Raw genomic sequence first — 17,832 nt, forward strand, 5'->3', positions numbered from 1 at the left:
CCACACAGGGTTGCCACAAACCTTCAATGTGTAAAAAACCCAACATCTGCGAAGTGCAATAAAATGAAGCACAATAAAAGGAGATGTACCTGTTCTCAGGGCTCCGGACAGGAAGTCTCAGGGAAACATGCCTCCTCCCGGAGGAGGCGCCCAGAGTGGGGCTGAAAGCAACTCTCTCCCGGGCTGAGCCGTCAGCCTGTGGCCAGGTGGGGTCACATAAACAGTGTACATTCATAACCAGCCCTGCACTACACTCAGAGGAACCCATCTGAGATCCCTCTGGCCGCTTGACAATGCTCCTTCTCGAGGGAGAAGGGTCTGGAAGTCAGTCAGGCGGTATGAGAGAGGTGCAAACATTTTTCAGCAAGAAACAAAAGTAATAAGGAACCAAAAGCTTAAATCTCATTTGCTGCTGACTGGTTTTCTTGCAACTGAGAACTCCTGAGAGGGGAAGCTCATTTTCTTTTAACCCCAAATTCTAATGAAAACACACCAATAGTGTTCACTGGATTAGACGAGCCAGGCAGTGAACAACCAGCAACTCGTTCTCCCACTCTCCCGAGCGACTACATTCCTCTACCTCCCAACACACATCCACCAAGAAAGGAATTCAAGCTCCACCCCACAGGCTGCGGGCCAGGCTCCTCCTCAGTCACTGGGCAGGGGGGCCCGGAAGGAGGAGAGGGGGTCTGCGCAGGGTGGGAGAGGCCCATTTGGAGATCGCCATACAGCAGCCATGTTATATGCATGCACAATGGGGAAGCGTGTGTTTGATAACTATAATTCTCAAGTTACAAAGAATTGTTAAGTTTCCATATACTAAAAGAACAGAACATTAAAAGACAAAAGCATAGGGACTGTTCAGAAATGGAGACACATTCCATTCCGGTTTTATCTGCAGTCATAACGTTTAGGGGAGAAAGAGAAGTTTAGGGGAGAAAGAGAAGTTAGTACAGCTCTCCTGCTGTGTCCTAGTAAATCCCACTGTGGTGACAGTGACGTCACCTTTCTCATCTACATGAGTAACGTCAGATAAGAGAGCCAGGCGTATAAGATCCCAAACTCAACCCCAGGTTGAGAGCCCCAGCCACCCATCAGGCCCAGAGCACCGCTGAGCACTCGCCCAACAAGGTGCTTCTCACTCTTCTGCTCTGAGAGGGCAGACTTGAGACATGAGGCTTGAGGGCTGACCACTTGGGCCCCCCCATCCCACTACTTCTTTCACGGAACCGGCACCTGCGTGCAGAGCTCACACACGTGAAGGTGTGACACATGGCCACCGTGTCCTGACGTCAAATGCATGAATACCACACAGGAGTTCTAGCCTGCATCTCTGAACTCCTGGTAGATCACTGGCTGATATGATTCAAGGGCCTCAAAATGACCTAGTGACTTAATTTTGGGAACTGTTAGGAAACAACCCAGACCCTGGCCATGCATCAGGACACGGTAACAGCAAAAACTGGAAATAATCTCAGGGTCCAAGGGCAAGATGGTAATTATGGACAGCAGGATACATTCATAAGAGGAATACTACACAGCCACGTAAAATAATGTAGACCGAGGGTTTTTAATTACAGAAGAACGTTTTATTTCTATTGTAATGCAAATGGGAAAGAAGCCACAAATAAAATCCTATGTACAGTATGACCTTGACTACGTGAGACCTGGAAAGAAAAAAACTGTTTCTCCTGCACTGGAATGTTTCCCTTATTTATACTTCTCTCAACTTTCTGTCTTCTACAGTTACCACATACTTTTTTAAGTTTTTGAGTCAGAATATCTGTTGCCTTGTCCACTGTGCCAACCCAGGTTGCAAAGGAGGGCTGTGAATCCAGAGATTCGCCCCAGGAGGGCTTGTTGCACCCAGGGACCCCGTTGCTGCCAGAACAATGCAGCAAGGCCAGCTAACCAGCCTCTATGAACCTGCACTGCCTGCAGAGAGGCAGGACAAGCTCAGAGACAAGCCAGCAGACCGGAGGCAGAGGCCCTCGAGGCGCTGCACCTGGGCTGAGAGGCACCGCACAAACATGCACGGTGCTCTGCTGGGCTTCGAGAATGCTCCCTCTACCACCAGCACCTGGGAACCCCACCGCACGGCCAGCAGTGCAGGGCGAAGCCTCTCACCTGCTCTGCCCGAGGCTGGTCTCTGACAAGCGGGAGGGAGGTGAACAACACTCCTGAAAAACCTGAAGGTGCACTCCTCGTCAAACCAAACCCACCAGTGAATACTCAAGTGGTGACCCTCTTCATCCTCCCCAGCTACCAGAGTCCCACAATCTTCCCCGAGTCCCCACCTGTAAAGAAGAGTCCTGCCTGCCAGCAGCCCTCCATGCTCCGCTGAGGGGAAAGGTTACTGCAGAGGTGACTCAGCCCACAGCCAAGCTCCCATGCTCGCTGGCCTGGGACCTCCAGCAGAAGCAAAGGGCAGAGTAACCACTGGGAAGAAGAGTGCCACATACAGGCTCAGTGCGGGATACTGAACACACACAACCATGTCCTGCTTCTGGGAGGTGGTAAGACACCACAGGGGCTACAGAGAGTAGTTCCTTGAGTTAGAAGCTTACAAACACACCAGCAGAATGGGCCTGGACCATAGGAAGACATTAATTGTTCTACGGCTGCTCGCTTCCCAAACAGCAAGAAATGGGATGAAAAGAGAAGTTCTGCTTTAGGACGGCCATTGCAAAGTAAAGGATGCCAAGCCTCTCGCTTTCCTACTGGACTAGACCTGAGATGTGGAAGTTTCCAGGAAGTGTGGTCCCAGGACAGGGGAGGGAGGCAGGGAAGGTCACGAAGTGGCAAGGGCAGGGGCTTCTGCAGGCTGGACGGTCACTATGTGCCACCACTGTCCCACCTCTGACCACGCACCACCTCCTTCTCTGCATGGGACACCAAGAGGAGGAAGCCCCAGGAGGCCTGAGGACAAGCCTGGGATACACAGTGGTGGTGGCAGAGATGGACTCCAACCTAGTCACACAGGACAGCCAGCCCCCTCCTCAGCTACAGACATGAGGTCTGTGGTATGTTTTGCACAAGACCACGTCTGGGCAAGCTAATGACCTGGGGAACTCTGGGCCCAGGTCACTTGGTGCAGTGACTACGGAGGCTGCTAGGCCGACTCAGTTAAATCCAAACACTTCAGGTGCCTCGGTAAGCACATTTCTCCTCAGGCAGCTTCCCGCAGACTTGAGCAACGCAGCTGGGACCAGGAAGGACCATTTCTGAGCTGTCCTCCACAGTGAAATGTCGTCTGACTCTAACGGAATACATCACATCCCAGAAGTGGCTGACATGTGGCACTGTGCACCAGACAGGGAGCTCAGTGGGCAATGAGCAGGGCAGGAGCGCAGCGGATGCCACTCAGCGCTGTGCAGCACCAGGGCGGGCAGGCCCCTGCTGTAGTCTTTCCACGTCAACTAGCACATCTGTTCTGTCTAAAGCCAACACTCACTGCTCAGCCATTCCCAACACCGGGCGGAGAAAGGAAGAACCAAGGCCCCAGACTGGATGTTCCTCTCCTCGGCACCAGAACAAGGGCAGAGGGGGTCTACAGAGAAGTCACAAGGCCCGATCTCCAACCCCCAGACACTAACGAGGATCTGGCCTCTACTAGGAAAGGCTGGACAAGGCCTACTCCAACCCACCAACATCCAGTTACGCATAGGTGGGCATGGTGGGCCTCGGCCACAATTCTTAGCACAGAGGTGAGCACCAAGAGGTGGCCGGGCAAGGGGCTGCAGCACAAGCCCGCGCCAGCCACTGGAGCCAGGCACCCCCATTCTCATGCTCTTCCCAGTGTCTAGAGAGTTACTGTCTACCCCCCAACCAGGCCTGCACTCAAAGCTGAGGCAAGGATGAGACTGCAATGCTACCCTCTCCAATGCGTATTCTCAGGGAAGAAGGAAAGAGAGAAGATGAAGTACGTCAGAGGAGAGGTGGGAACAACACATACACTATGCAGCTGGGAAACCCAGATATGACCTGGCCACCCCGAGGACCCCGAGGGCTCCGGAGAGCCCTTGTCTTGCAGAGTGCCTGGGGAGAGGAGTCCCGTGCTTTACCAACCCAGCCCCTGATCCAACCACAACCCTCACTATAGAGCGCCTGAAATCTAGCTCCACGCACAGGTGGACATGCACCTGCCGGAAGAAGCCCTCGGCTCTGAAGGCCCTCACCTGGACTCCAGAACCCACTATCTGGGAGGCCTGAGCTGGCGGGACCGCTGTCTGTTGCTGCACCTGGGGCTGCACCTGCTGCACCTGGGGCTGCACCTGCGGCTGCTGCACCACCATCGGAGCTCGGACCTGAGGAAGGGAGAATGCAGTTTGGAGCCACTCAGGGCAAAGAGCAGAGCACCCACTATTTCTGGGGGAGCTTTGAATCTCGAAGCTTTTCATGAGAAGGGGGATGGGACCACCATAACTTCACTGGCTATGACATCACTGTACTGGCCATCCCTCATCCCATGGCTCATCAGAAAGGTCCCAGGCCAGCCTGGCTCTGAGTCGGCACAGCCAAGACCCACCTTTCTTGACTCTGGCGAGAAGCACAGCCCTCCCACTGGGATGTCACTATACAGTATCACCACCAACCACTGATGCAAGCAAAGCAATGGCTCCCAAGGCCAAGTCCACAGCTCAGCCTGCTCGACCTCTGGGCCAAGCACATCGAGCTTACAAAAGAGCCCCACTTGGAGCCCCGACTCCTCGAAGGGAACCAGGGCCAGCCAGCCAGCAACGGGCTAACTCCCATGTGACAGGTGTGACCATACCTGCTCCTCACGACCTTCCCCAGCCTTCCAGCCCACCTCTGTGGGCTCCTGTTTACCCGCTACTTGGTTCAGCTATGGCCCCTGTCCCCACTCTACTCCATGAATCACAAATAAAAAAGGCCATGAAAACCAAGGAAGTGAGCCAAAAAAACATTAAAATGGCCCCTTGACACACCTACCCCTGACGTGGTGACAATATTCTGTCCTCTGTGTAAATGTCACTGACTAGATGTGCTTTATACAGACATGCATAATAAGACTAAAAATAACAGTATTTTATATTAGTTCCCCCCTCCAAAATATGGAAATGGCAGGGATCTTTGCTCAGAACATAACTCCGAGCAGTTGGCACACCACCGGGGACGTCCAATGGAGGCGGCACGCCCACCCACAGTGAGAATATGCGTGCTGCCGTCCATTTGATCATCTACAATCTTAAAATGCCCAGGGCCACCGCTGAAATCAGCCACACTGCTTGGAAGACAAACTGCTGCCCTAGCAACAGGGGCACCCCTGCGCAGGGCGCAGCAGCTCTTAGAATGCATGCTCCCTCGCTGAGCCGGACATGGAGGCCGGGTTGTGTGGGGACAGGCTGCCCGAGTCCCTGTGCTTGAAGAAGAGGACGTGCTGTCTACAGTCAAGGAGCCCCAGAAACTGCCGCCGGCCACCGGCCACATGCAGCACCGTGAGAAGAGCTGCGGCCCACCACTAGCCACGGGTACTCACAAGTTTCAGCTGTGGTTGGGTGTAGAGCATCTGTCCAGGGAGGGCTGGAGCCTGTGACACCAAAGGCTGGGTCTGTGACTGTGGTGGGAGCTGTGATGGTTGGTTCTGAGCAACTGCCGGCTGCTGGGGCTGTGGCGGCGGCTGGTGGTGCTGTGCGTGGTGCATCTGCTGCAGCTGCTGGGGCAGGGCCTGGGAGGGGGTAGGCTGTGGCTGCTGCATTGGTGGCTGCTGTATTGACGGCTGGGCCTGCAAAGCCTGCTGCTGCTGCTGCTGCTGCTGCTGCTGCTGCAGCTGCAGCTGTGCCATCCGCTGTAGCTGCTGTTGCTGCTGCTGTATCTAGGGGCAGAACAAGCAGCACTTGGTCATCCCATTGACCTCTGGGTCCTGTGCCAGCCTTGCCTCCAGGAAGCTTGCCCAGGCTGCTCACTCGAGGCAAAGGGAACACCCCCCACAGAAGGACCCTGAGGACAGACCAACTGTGCTCCTGTGCCTTGGCCACCAGGTGCTGGTCCACTCCTAGGCTTGAGAGGTTGAAAGAAGGTTCAAGGGAACTATCTGAAGGGTTCAGAAGGGGTAGCATTTAGGTGCAGCACCACAGAAGCCGAGATAAACACTCAGGTGACTGCAGTGCTCTGAAGCCTCTCCAGTGATGCTTGTTTGGTCCCTATAGTGGTCAAGAGTACGAGCCTCATGAAGATACCAATGTCTGCCTTTCAGGATGAGGAGGAAAAGTGAGACCAAAGATTCACTGTCAGCTCTGGGAGTGGGGGGGACCTCCAAAATCCAGGAGGGTGGCCACTGGGGAAAGGAGGCAGCAAGCCCAGGCCTGGAGGGGATGGGAAAGTGGAGAGGTCCCCTCAGGGCTTCCCTCCCTCAAACAAGAGCAGAACTGACGCACGTCTAGATGCTGACTGCAAACCATGAGAGGAAGGAAACATCTTCTTACAAGCAGGACTTCTAATGTGACATTGTCATTTCCGTGCGGGACACTGCGGGGGTGTTGATTAGTGCTGTGTCCTACACCGCAACACTCAGAGACAAAACAGGAGGCATGCATGTACTCAAAAGAAACACGCCCATGGGACCCATGGGATGGCTCAAGCAGTCCTGCATTTTGGAGTGTTCTTCCCACTTCAATTAACTCTTACAAGAATCACTTGCACCCAGAAACCTCCACTGATCCAGCCGCCCCGCACACAGTAGGCCCACAGCCAGACATCCAAGCCTGATAGAGAGGCCCTCTTCGTGCAATCATAACACCCTCCTAATAAGTTAGGGCCTGTTTCTCCCTTCTGTTGCAGGCTCTGCGGGAAGCCCATGGAGGAGGAAGCAAGGGCACCAGGCATCAGGAGGCCCCTGCACCCAGCACTGTGGCTGGCACCTGTGCAGGGCTCTAGGGCCACAGGAGGGAGGCTGTGCGTAGGAACAAGGACACCTAGTACCTGCTGCTGGTTTTGATGATGCAATTTAATCAGGTGCTGCTGCTGCTGCTGCTGCTGCTGCTGCTGCTGGAGCTGCTGCTGCTGTTGCACCACTGCCTGGAACTGCTGTTGCATGGCATTCTGCTGAGCCTGGAACTGCTGCTGTTGCTGCTGCTGCTGCAGAGCCACCTGCTGCTGTTGGAACTGCTGCTGCTGTTGCTGCAGTGCTACCTGCTGGAGCTGCAGCTGGGCTGGAGGCAAGACCCATGAGTCAGGCCCAGGCACACAGCAAGGGAAGCAACAAGCAAAGGCCCATAGCCACCGCAGCTGTGCAGACAGGGAGGGCAGTAAGACAGTCCCGTGCCCTGACTGCCACTGGAATTGAACACTCCAGTTACTCAAGAGAGACAGATGTTATGAGAGCAGTATTTGTATCAACTATGGAACTTACTATTACGAAATACTCTAAAATAATAGAGAAAAGGGCTGACTAAGCCTTCTGGATGGCCAAGAGGCACAGCCTCTAACAACCACTAATCTGCTTTCTGTCTCTATGGAGTTGCCTGTTCTGGACATTTCATATCAATAGAATCTTTTCCATTGGTCTTTTGTGACTGGCTTCTCCCGCTTAGCATAAATATTTCCAAGGTTCACCCATGTTGTAGCACGTATCAGTATTTCACTTCTTTCTGTTGCTGAATAATATTTCATTATATGGATTTCCCATATTTTATTTATCTAATCATCAGCTGATGGACATTTGGGTTGTTTCCACTTTTTGGTGATTGTGAATAATCCTGATATGAACAATCAATTACAAGATTTTCTCCAGTGCGGTTTCTTCTGGGTTGATGAAAATGTTCTAAAATTGATTGTGGTGATGGCCGTACAACTCTGAATATACTAAAAACCACTGAATATTGCACTTTAAATGGGTGAACTACAGGTATGTGAATTATATTTCAATAAAGCTCTTATTTAAAAAAAGAAATAATACAGAGAGATCCTTTGTGCACTTTGCCCAGTTTCTCCCAATGGTACCATTTTGTAAACTTGTAACATAATAACACAACCAGAATGTGTGCTCATTTGCGTGGCTGGGTATATTAAGTTCTATACAATTTTCTCACCTAGGCAGATACAGTCACCACCACAGTCAAGATACTGAACAGCTCCACCACCACAGTGATCCCTGATGGTGCCACGCCCTTCAGCCACCCCAGCCCTCACCTCTGGCAACCACTAAGGTATCCTCCCTTTCCAACATTTTGTCATTTCAAAAATGTTATATAAGTAGGACTATACAGTATAATTGGCTTTTTCATTCAGCGTAATTCTCTGAAGATCACCCAGGCTGTAATGTATATCAGTAGCTCTCTCCTTTTTACTGCCAAGTAGTATTTCACAGTATAGATATCTCCCAGTTTGTTTAACCCTTCACACCATAAAGGACATCTGGGAGTGACCGCAGATTTGGGCTGCCAAGAACATTTGTGTACGGGGTTCTGTGTGAATGTAGCTTTCATTTCTCTGGGGTAGATGCCTAACAGTGAGATTGCTGAGTTGTATGTTTAGTTTTTAAAGAAGGTGACCTATTTTACATTCCCACCAGCGATACATGAATGATCCAGTTTCTTCTCATCCTTGTCAGCACTTGGTGTTATTTTAGCCATTCTGACAGTGTAAGAATTTTTAAATTTCTCTTTTTGTTACAAACTTTTGGCTCTATTTGACAGTCAGAAAACATTATGTATGGCAGTAATATTCTGAAAGACTTGAGGCTTGCTTTATGGTTTATTTTTATAAGCATATTTGTTCCATCCACATGCTTAGATGAAGTTATTACATTGTTCCTATCTTCTCTTTATCATTTTTTTTGTCTGCTTAACTATCAATAGCTGAGAGAGGTAAGTGCCCAATATATCTTCTATTTTCAAATCTTTTTGCATCTCCTACTTAGGTGTGTTTCTTGTGAGAATTATATAGCTGTATTGTTTCTTCTCTTAAATTCACTATCATGGTTCCTATCCATGCACATCTATAGAGTTTAGTCCATGCACATCTGTTGTGATTACTTATATTTTTCAACTTATTTGTATTTGTCTTCTCTTTCCTAAGCTTCTTTTCCTCCTTTGTTTTTCAGCTTGACTGAGGTATAACTGGCAAATTTTTTCTCCTTTTCTGAATTGTATGTTTGTTGGATGGTTGGGTTGAATTTTGTACGTTGTTTGGATTTTTGTTTGTTGTTTTTTTCTCATTCCATTTTTTCCTTTGGTTTGGAATTTACAAACTATTTCTGTTGTTTTAGCAATTACTTTTTCATTTTTTTTTTCTTTGCTGGGGAAGACCGGCTCTGAGCTAACATCTATTGCCAATCCTCCTTTTTTTTTTGCCCCCCAAAGCCCCAGTAGATAGTTGTATGTCATAGTTGCACATCCTTCTAGTTGCTGTATGTGGGATGCGGCCTCAGCATGGCCGGAGAAGCGGTGCGTCCGTGCGCGCCCGGGATCTGAACCCGGGCCGCCAGTAGCGGAGCGCGTGCACTTAATTGCTAAGCGACGGGGCCAGCCCTACTTTTTCAATTTTATCACACATATCTAACTTAACAAAGTATGAAGTTTATCCACATTTTAACCTTTTCCCCTTTCTAAGGACCTCAGAATCCTCTTTAATTATTATGTTTTTTTTGGTGAGGAAGATTAGCCCTGAGCTAACATTTGTTGCCAATCCTCCTCTTTTTCCTGAGGAACACTGGCCCTGAGCTAACAGCTGTGCCCATCTCCCTCTATTTTATATGTGGGATGCCTGCCACAGGATGGCTTGATAAGCGGTGCACAGGTCTGCACCCAAGATCCGAACCTGCGAACCCTGGGCCGCCCAAGTGGAGTGTGCAAACTTAACCACTACGTCACTGGGCCAGCCCCTCTAATTATTTTTTAAAGTAGGTTTTACACGCACATGATAGACCTGATGTCCTTAGTATATTCCCCCTCCTGACTTCCATTTAGTTCAGTCCTGTTTATTTTCTTACGTCCACACAGCAGACTTACAATAAGAGGCAGGACAGAATAATGGCTAGGGGTACAGCCTCTGACCCAGACTGCCTGGACTCAAATCGCAACTCTGTCACTGCTCTTTGCCTCAGTTTCCTCAGCTATAGAAAAGAGACAATAATAGTACCTACCCCACACACCAGACTAAGAATTAAATAATCTATTTTTTAAAAATCTATTTTAGGGCCAGCCCCGTGACATACAACTATCTACTGGGGCTTTGGGGGAAAATAAATAAATAAAATTTAAAAAAAAGAAAAAAGATGATAACTTTGTTTTAAAAAAATAAAATAAAATAAATAAAATAATAATAATAATAAAATAAAAAATCTATTTTAGGGGCCAGCCCAGTGGTGCAGAGGTTAAGTGAGCGTGCTCTGCTTTGGCAGCCCGAGCGTTCGCAGGTTCGGATCCCAGGCGTGCACCAACACACTGCTTGTTAAGCCACGCTGTGGCAGCATCCCATATAAAGTAGAGGAAGATGGGCACGGATGTTGGCCCAGGGCCAATCTTCCTCAGCAAAATAAGAGGAGGATTGGCATCGGATGTTAGCTCCGGGCTGATCTTCCTCACAAAAAATAAAATAAAATAAAATAAAAATAAATAAAAAATCCATTTTAGGTAAAACATTCAAAATAGTGCCTGGAATGTAGCAGGTCCATGTGGAGTAAGTTAGCTCTCAGCATCATTCTTTTACAGAGGTAATTTTTGTTTACACCAAGGATTCTCAACCTCGTCCCTATTGATATCTTGGGCCAGACAATTCTATGTTGTTGGAGGCTGTCCTGTGCACCTAAGCTGTTTAGCAGCACCTCTGGCCTCTCTACCCATAGATGCCAGTAGTACCTCCACAGTTGTGATATCCAAAAAGGTCTCCAGACATTGCCAAATGACCCCAGGGTGCAAAATCGCTGAGAATCACACTAGTTTAGATTTACACACATTTACTACCTTATCTGAAAAACATTTCTTCTCCCATTTCACACCTGGCATCTCAGAAGTAAGACGAAACAGTGAGCAAAGAGTATGCCCTTATAAAACCTTTCAGTGAAGGTCTCTTGGGCTTTGTTTATCTAAAAATGTCTCTGCTTCCCCCTAGTCCTTGGAAGAGTTTTGCTGGCACACAACTGTGATTGGCAACTCTATTCTCAGCACTCTAACAACCTCCTACTAACTTCTCAACTCCATCACTGAGTCTGCTGAGTCTACTATGTGCTCCTTTACAGAAACTGGCCGTTTCTAAGATATTCTTCTGGCCTTTGGTGTTCTGCTATTTCACAACATCAGGTTAAGGGATGGATGTTATTTAACCTGCGTGGGTCCACTGGGCTTTTCTCAGCCATCATTTCACATACTGTTTTGCTTTCATTCTCTCCACTTGGTCCTCTTATTAGATATTAGTCAGACGTCCTGATTTTATCCTCCACATTTCCTACTCTCCTATTTCCCATGTTCTCTCCTCTGGGCTATGTTCTAGGTAATTTCTTCAAATGTATCTTCTGGTTCACAAATTCTTTCTTCAGCTGTATCTAATCTGCTATTTATTCATCCACACTTTCTTCTTTCAATAATTTTATTTCTTGTTTCTACAAGTTCTACTTGGTTCCTTTTCAAATCTGCTTGGTCACTCACTTCTCATAGCATCACATTGTTTGTTCATCATTTGGAATTCCATCCTCTATTTCTTTAAGCACACCAACCCATATCTAACAACTGTTGTGTGTGGTCCCTGGGCATCTCCACATCAGTTTATTGTTTCTCTTACTCCTCATCGTGTCTCTGCTTCCTTTCATGCCTGCTGACCTTTGAGTGCGTGCTCACTGCTCGACCTTAATCTGCAATTCCCACAGGCCTAAACTGGGAGCGTTCTCCTCCAATCTGTCCTTGCTTCTGGGGCAGCTAGGGATGACAAGACCTCAGGTTAAATCCTGCTAGAAAGAGATCCCAGGCTTGCTTTCCCCCATCTTGCAGCGGCCAAGGCACAGCAGGGCAAAGGCCGTACCTTCTGCCAGCCCAACAATCCAAAATGCAGCCTACTTAGGATCTGAAGAAGGTTCCTCAGCACCCAATCTGTCAAACCGCCAGAAATAGGACTTATTTTTAAAGTCGGCTTTATATGCACATGATATAAAATTCACTACAGAACAAAAACGTAGAGTGAAAAGGAAGTCTTGCTTCCAACCCTGTCCCCAGCCTCCAGCCTCACCCACAGCCAGTAGTTTGTACTCCCTATGACTAATGTGAGTCACCTGGAGACTATCACAGAGCACTCCGGATGGCCCTTTGGGAGCCCTGGCAAAACCTCTGACCAAGGGCCTGCCCTCTGGGGGCACTCACTGGATTAAGGCCTGAAACGGCCTCAATCACACAGTGGCGTTTGGAGAAAGTGTCAGAAAGGGAAAGCAAATGCCCATCAGGCCACAACACCTATTTCAGGCAGACCAGGCAGGCAAGAGGTCAAAAGCAGGGACATAGGGTCTCTGACAGAGGCAGCAGCAGAACATGAAAGTAGAGAACCCACTTCAAACCTTCCCCTAGTGCCACACAGGAGACCAGGTCCCTCAGAAGCTGAAAACAGGATGTGGGCCAAGGTCAGATTGGGGAGGGTGTGGGCAGGACACCAAAGCTTTGCCACTGAACTTCTCACAAATAAGGTCTTAGGAGTGAGACTGCAAGACAAATCACGGGAACATTCTAAACTGATATATTTTAAAACTATCTTTTATTATAAAATATAAGTTTGTGATAAAAAGAAATTCAACCAGTACATCAGAGTATAACATAAAAAGGAGCCAGAGCTGGCACTTCTGAGCATCCTTCCATAAAATGCCCTGTGTGTGTGCCAGGCGTGCTGATAAGACAAGAAGGGACACAGGAGCTCGAGATAAAGAACTAAGGGAAGTGTTAAGAGTCAGACGGCAAGACATCAGTAAGGAGAAGAGAATGAAGATCTGAGAAGGGGATGGCTGGGGATGGAAGGTTCCAGTGCAGGAGTGGTTGGAAATGAGGACGCTCAGGGTCTCTGAGAAGAAGAGCAAGGTGATGCTTGTACAGGAAATCCAACAAAGAATGGTGGTGCTTGGGTCAGCAGCCTGGGCTCGACCCCAGCTCTAGGCTGCGGCTGCCTCATGGGCAAAGCAGAGGCAGCGACACTGCCTTCTTCACAGGGTTACTGTGAGGGATGCATGACAAAAACACATCGAAACACCACAACCTGTACATGAGTGGTCACAGTAGCTTTATTTGTAACAGCCCAAAACTGGAAACACCCCAAACATTCTTCAAGGGTGAACAGATAAGTAAACTCAGCCCACAGAACACTACTCAGCAATGAAGAGGAACGAATTACTGATACAACCTGGAGGATCTCAAGGGTATTATGCTGGGTGAAAAAAGCCAATCTCAAATAGCCAAACACTGTATGATTCCATTGATGTAACACTCGTGAAGTGACACAATTATAGTGACGGAGAACAGATCAGTGGTTGCCAGGGCTTAGGGTTGGAGGGAGGGTGTGATTAAGAGGTAATACAACAGCTTATTGGTGGTGATGGAACAGTTCTGCATGCTGACTGTGGTGAGGGTCATTTGATGCCACACATGATAAAATCTCATAGAACTATACACACAAGTGCATGCGCAAGAATGTGTATAAAAACTGGTGACACGTGAACAAAGTCTACCTGAGTTGACAGCATTGTCCCAATGTCGATTTCTCCGTAAGATATTATCATTGGGGAAGCTGGGTGAAGGGCACATGGGAACTCTGCTATTCTGAAACTTCCTGTGACTCAAACTATTTCAAAAATAAAAAGCTATATAAAGGGAAAAAAAGTACGGAGGCACTACAGTACTAAAGTACATCCCAAGTACTAAAGAAATGTTCACAAGAATCAAAGGTCCATCAAGACAGGTCCTGGAAACAAGAGGGAGACCTGCACCGCAGCCCTGCTCCTGCTGGAGCAGCCGCATGGAAGGGACAAGAGGCTGTGTCCTGCAGGGTAGCACCAAGAGGGCAAGGTGCCTCCTTCAGGGAACGGAAGCCCGACATAAACGTGGCTCTGAGCCACAACCCAGGAGTGGCCAAGGGACAATGGGGACAGCTCCCGAGATCAGGGCAGTCCGGGGGTAGAGGCACACTGAAAATACTGCTTCGTGGCCGAGAACATCCTGAGACGTAACCGTTTCTATTTCAGCCACAAAACACAACCCCTTGGATGGAGTCCCAGGCCACTCCAATCCTCTTCCGAGTCCTCCACTTCTGTCAGGCATAGGAGGAGGGCCTCAGTGTCACTTAACCCTTCTGGTAGCCCAAAGAAGGCTTAGAACCTTTCTCTCCACACACAAAAAAGATAAAAAGACAGAGCTTCCTAGAGCTTCTCCATGCTTTTCTTCATAGCATCCTAAGCAAAGGAATAAAATGTGCATCACCTGCAAAGAAAGTAACAGGTTCTCTGAAGCATGGTACTCACTCTGTGGCGTTGCGGTAGACACAACAGCCATGCCATGGGGGGCCATCCCCGAGGTGCCAGGGGGCGGCTGCCCTGACAGGGGCATTGGCTGCCCCATGGCGCCAAGGCCACCCATCCCACCCAGGGACTGTCCTGGGCCCCGAGAAGGCATGCCGATTCCAGCTGCTCCAGCAGCAGGTCCTCCAGTCAGGCTCTGCAGTGCGTTCATAGGGTCTGTGGGAACACAAGGGCACAGTGTCTCAGGACTAGGCATGGCTCTGAAGGCTGTGAGGCCTCACAGAGCACAAAGCACTTCCGGGAGCACTTCCTTCCACCTCCAACCTCAATTCCCTCAAAGCCCTGAAAGGTGAGAGTCCAGAGTCCCAGGAGCCACCCAAACCCCAGCCCAACTGCCTGTCACACCCCAGGGACCATGAAACCAGGTGTGTCTGTCACTGCACCTGGACCGTGAGCCCTCCTGAACAGGGAGCACGTCCCACACCCTAGCCTGGCCTGTGCCAGGGTCCTAATACAGAGGGACAAACAAGCCTTGAGGGCAGGCGGCAGCCCAGCCCCTCCTGGCTGTACACTCCTCCTCCTGGGTGAGACACAGCTGGGAATTCCAAAGACAACAAAGGATGACGGCCTCTTCACAGTTAAGCAAGAGCCTGAGGGCCAGAGAATGGTGGGGCAGGGGGCAGGGTTGGGGGAAGGGCACAGATGTTCTCCCAGGGAGGTTACAAGTTTCCTTGCACACCAGAAGCCCATCTCTGCTAAGTCTGTGCAGGACCCCCACTGGGGAGCAGTTCTCAGGACAAATCCCTGCATCCAAGGCCACCATACCAGAACAAGCTAAGGCACACGGGAGGGGTCCACAGAGCACCAAGCGACACTCGCCAGTGATGGAGGACTCAGCTCAGTGAGCAATGCTGTGACCTGGGACAAGGAGCTCAAGGCTCTTGTGTCACAACAGCACAGACTCATAGCAAACGGCTACCTGCAGACAGGTGTGGCCCAACCAGTGCCCCTTGACACAGAACTGGGTGCCCAAAGACCCTACACTCCAATGCCAAGAACCCAGACATTCTCCCAGCCACACGCTCTTGATCCCTCCTGGCCCTAGGATGGCTGACAATCTCTATACACGCCGAGAGACCCTGCGGGAGACAGGGCCCACACAGGCAGGTGCAGCCAGGTCAGTTCTGCTGCTGTCGGTAAGACAAACAGCATGCCAGGCCAGCTTCCTTCCTGACAGGTCAGAGTTTAGCTGGCCATCTTGGATCTGCTAAACCTCTTCACTGGCAACTCAGTCAGCGAGACCAGGGCTAAATCAACAGGATTCCCATGTGGTAACGCCTTGAAATTAAAACATAAAAAATAATGATAATTCTTAATTTACAAAAAAACTCTGTAACTTAAGAAAGTGAATTCACAACTATTCTCTAAGAAATATTACTATGGGTCATTATATTGAATGTACCATAATAGTTCTCTCCCAGAGAGCTCAAAATCTTAGATAATGTCTCAATAATTGTGTGAGTTTTTATCATCTTTTTGCTGGGCAAAAGCAGTATTTGAGTGAAACGGGATGGGGCAGTATCGTCTGACTTCACAGTCTGCCAGGAAGAGGAAGGATGGAGGAGGGGTCAGGCGCAGCTCCACAGTTCTCGTGGCCAGCCAGAGTTCTTCTTTCTGTGAACTTTCTCCTCTAGCTTAACTCATGTACACACAGCATCCACAATTTCATTTTTGCCACCCTAAATCCAAGGTTGGGAAAAACTTTAATTCAAAAAGGAAAAACTCTTACCACTGACAGAAGCTTGAGATTTCTTGTTATCTATTAAAAAAAAAAGTAAACAAAGTTTTATATAACCACATATTTTCAAGGTAAGTCAGTTTTGTAGGCATTTGCCCAGAGATCATTTGCTAAAACTGAGTTGAACCTGCCTAGAAACTAAACAAAACATACCTTAGAGCTTCAGAGAGAGAGAGACAGAGAGAGAGAGAGAGAGAGAGAGAGAGAGAGGGAGGGAGGGAGGGAGGGAGGGGGAGGGGGAGGGGGAGAGAGAGAGAGAGAGAGAGAGAGAGAGAGAGAGAGAGAGTGTGTGTGTGTGTGTGTGTGTGTGTGTGTGTGTGTGTGTGTGTGTGTGTGTCCCACTCCTGGCAGCACTGGAGAAGAGACTGCAGAACTGACCTATGGTCAAATTGGGGCCTCGGAGAATGACCCCCAGGCGGAGGCTTGCTCTGGGCCTACTCTGGCTCTCCTCCCTTCCCAGGTCCAGGGTCTCAGCTCGGGCCCTGAGCAGCCAACAAGAGAGCTCGAGGAATCCACGATGGGACCAGACTGGTGCTGAGAACTCCATGACACCCCCTTTACGGCCCACTCTGGTGAGGCAGCATCTCCATTTTCTAGATGAGGAAACTGAGTCTGTCCAAGGCCGGCTAGAAGCCAGATCTAGCTGGCATCAGCACCATATGGGGAACTGCCGCAACACTTCCACCCTCTCCCAATGAGCCTGTGAGACAGTTGTGGACGCCCCGGGCCCACAGGGCTGTGTGCATTGCCATGCCAGGGCCACCTCCCCAACAGGCCAGCCCAGTCCTGACAAGCAGAGCCTCTTGCCAGGACAAACCAGGGCATCTCATCCAGGCTGCTCATTCCCTGGCTCCTTGTTCCAACTCCTCTTGTTCTAAACACCACTGGACCTTCCCAAACATAACAAAGAAAAGTGAAATCAAGTGAAATTCATCTTGCTGGCCATTCTGGCAAAAAGTTAGTGTGGAAAGAAGCAAAACTTACTGGCCAAACAGGGGCTCTGGGGTTCCCAATGTCTCCCTTTGTCTGAGATTCCTGACACTGAAGCTGTAGCTGCCTCTACAACCAGGGGGGAGCAGCGACTGGACTTGCCAAGTGCACGCTCCAAGGACAGGCTGTGTCAAGAGGAGCCCATCTCGTGTGATCACACAACTGCAGGCAGGCAGGTAGGACGTGCTGTTGGCTGAAACTCCAGAGTGCCCCGCCAGCCCAGTTTCCTTTAGAGACTGTGGCCATCCAGGAACACTCAGTGTCTACATGCTCATGCAAAACACACACAAGACCACAAAGACTCCTGACATCAGAATGCAATGGCACACTCACTTCTGAAGAGCCACGGCTGCTGCTGGGCCTGGCTGAAAGGACCACAGCAGGACCCTGGGACTCAGAGGAGGTGGAATGCAGCAGGGGCTGGGCGACACTCACCAGGGCAGGGAGCTAGAGGCAAGATGGCCTCAGAAGCTTCCAGCCTGACAGGAACACACATTTAGGTCAGACCTCCATGAGTCAATTAAACTATGAGGGAAGGAAGTTTCTGTTCTAGGGTAAACTCTGCTTATTTAAGAACTGCCTAGAGATAAAAGCAACAGCC

The 17,832-nt window shown here is 49.6% G+C and overlaps 1 protein-coding gene across 4 annotated transcripts in view; it reads right to left on the reverse strand.

The window, feature by feature from the left end:
* MED15 (mediator complex subunit 15) overlaps window positions 1-17,832 on the reverse strand; it is a 70,029-nt gene that overhangs the window by 14,108 nt on the left and 38,089 nt on the right. For all 4 annotated transcript variants that reach the window (XM_058532104.1, XM_058532103.1, XM_058532106.1 and 1 more), the window contains exons 4-8: window positions 16,233-16,262; window positions 14,447-14,659; window positions 6,943-7,172; window positions 5,501-5,836; window positions 4,179-4,307 (exon numbers count right to left, since the gene is read on the reverse strand). In XM_058532104.1, the coding sequence (XP_058388087.1) occupies window positions 4,179-4,307; window positions 5,501-5,836; window positions 6,943-7,172; window positions 14,447-14,659; window positions 16,233-16,262 (938 nt within the window). The remainder of the gene's footprint in view (window positions 1-4,178; window positions 4,308-5,500; window positions 5,837-6,942; window positions 7,173-14,446; window positions 14,660-16,232; window positions 16,263-17,832) is intronic.

The sequence above is a fragment of the Diceros bicornis genome, chromosome 35 (genome assembly GCF_020826845.1).
Source record: "Diceros bicornis minor isolate mBicDic1 chromosome 35, mDicBic1.mat.cur, whole genome shotgun sequence".
In the NCBI taxonomy this organism is placed as follows: domain Eukaryota; kingdom Metazoa; phylum Chordata; class Mammalia; order Perissodactyla; family Rhinocerotidae; genus Diceros; species Diceros bicornis.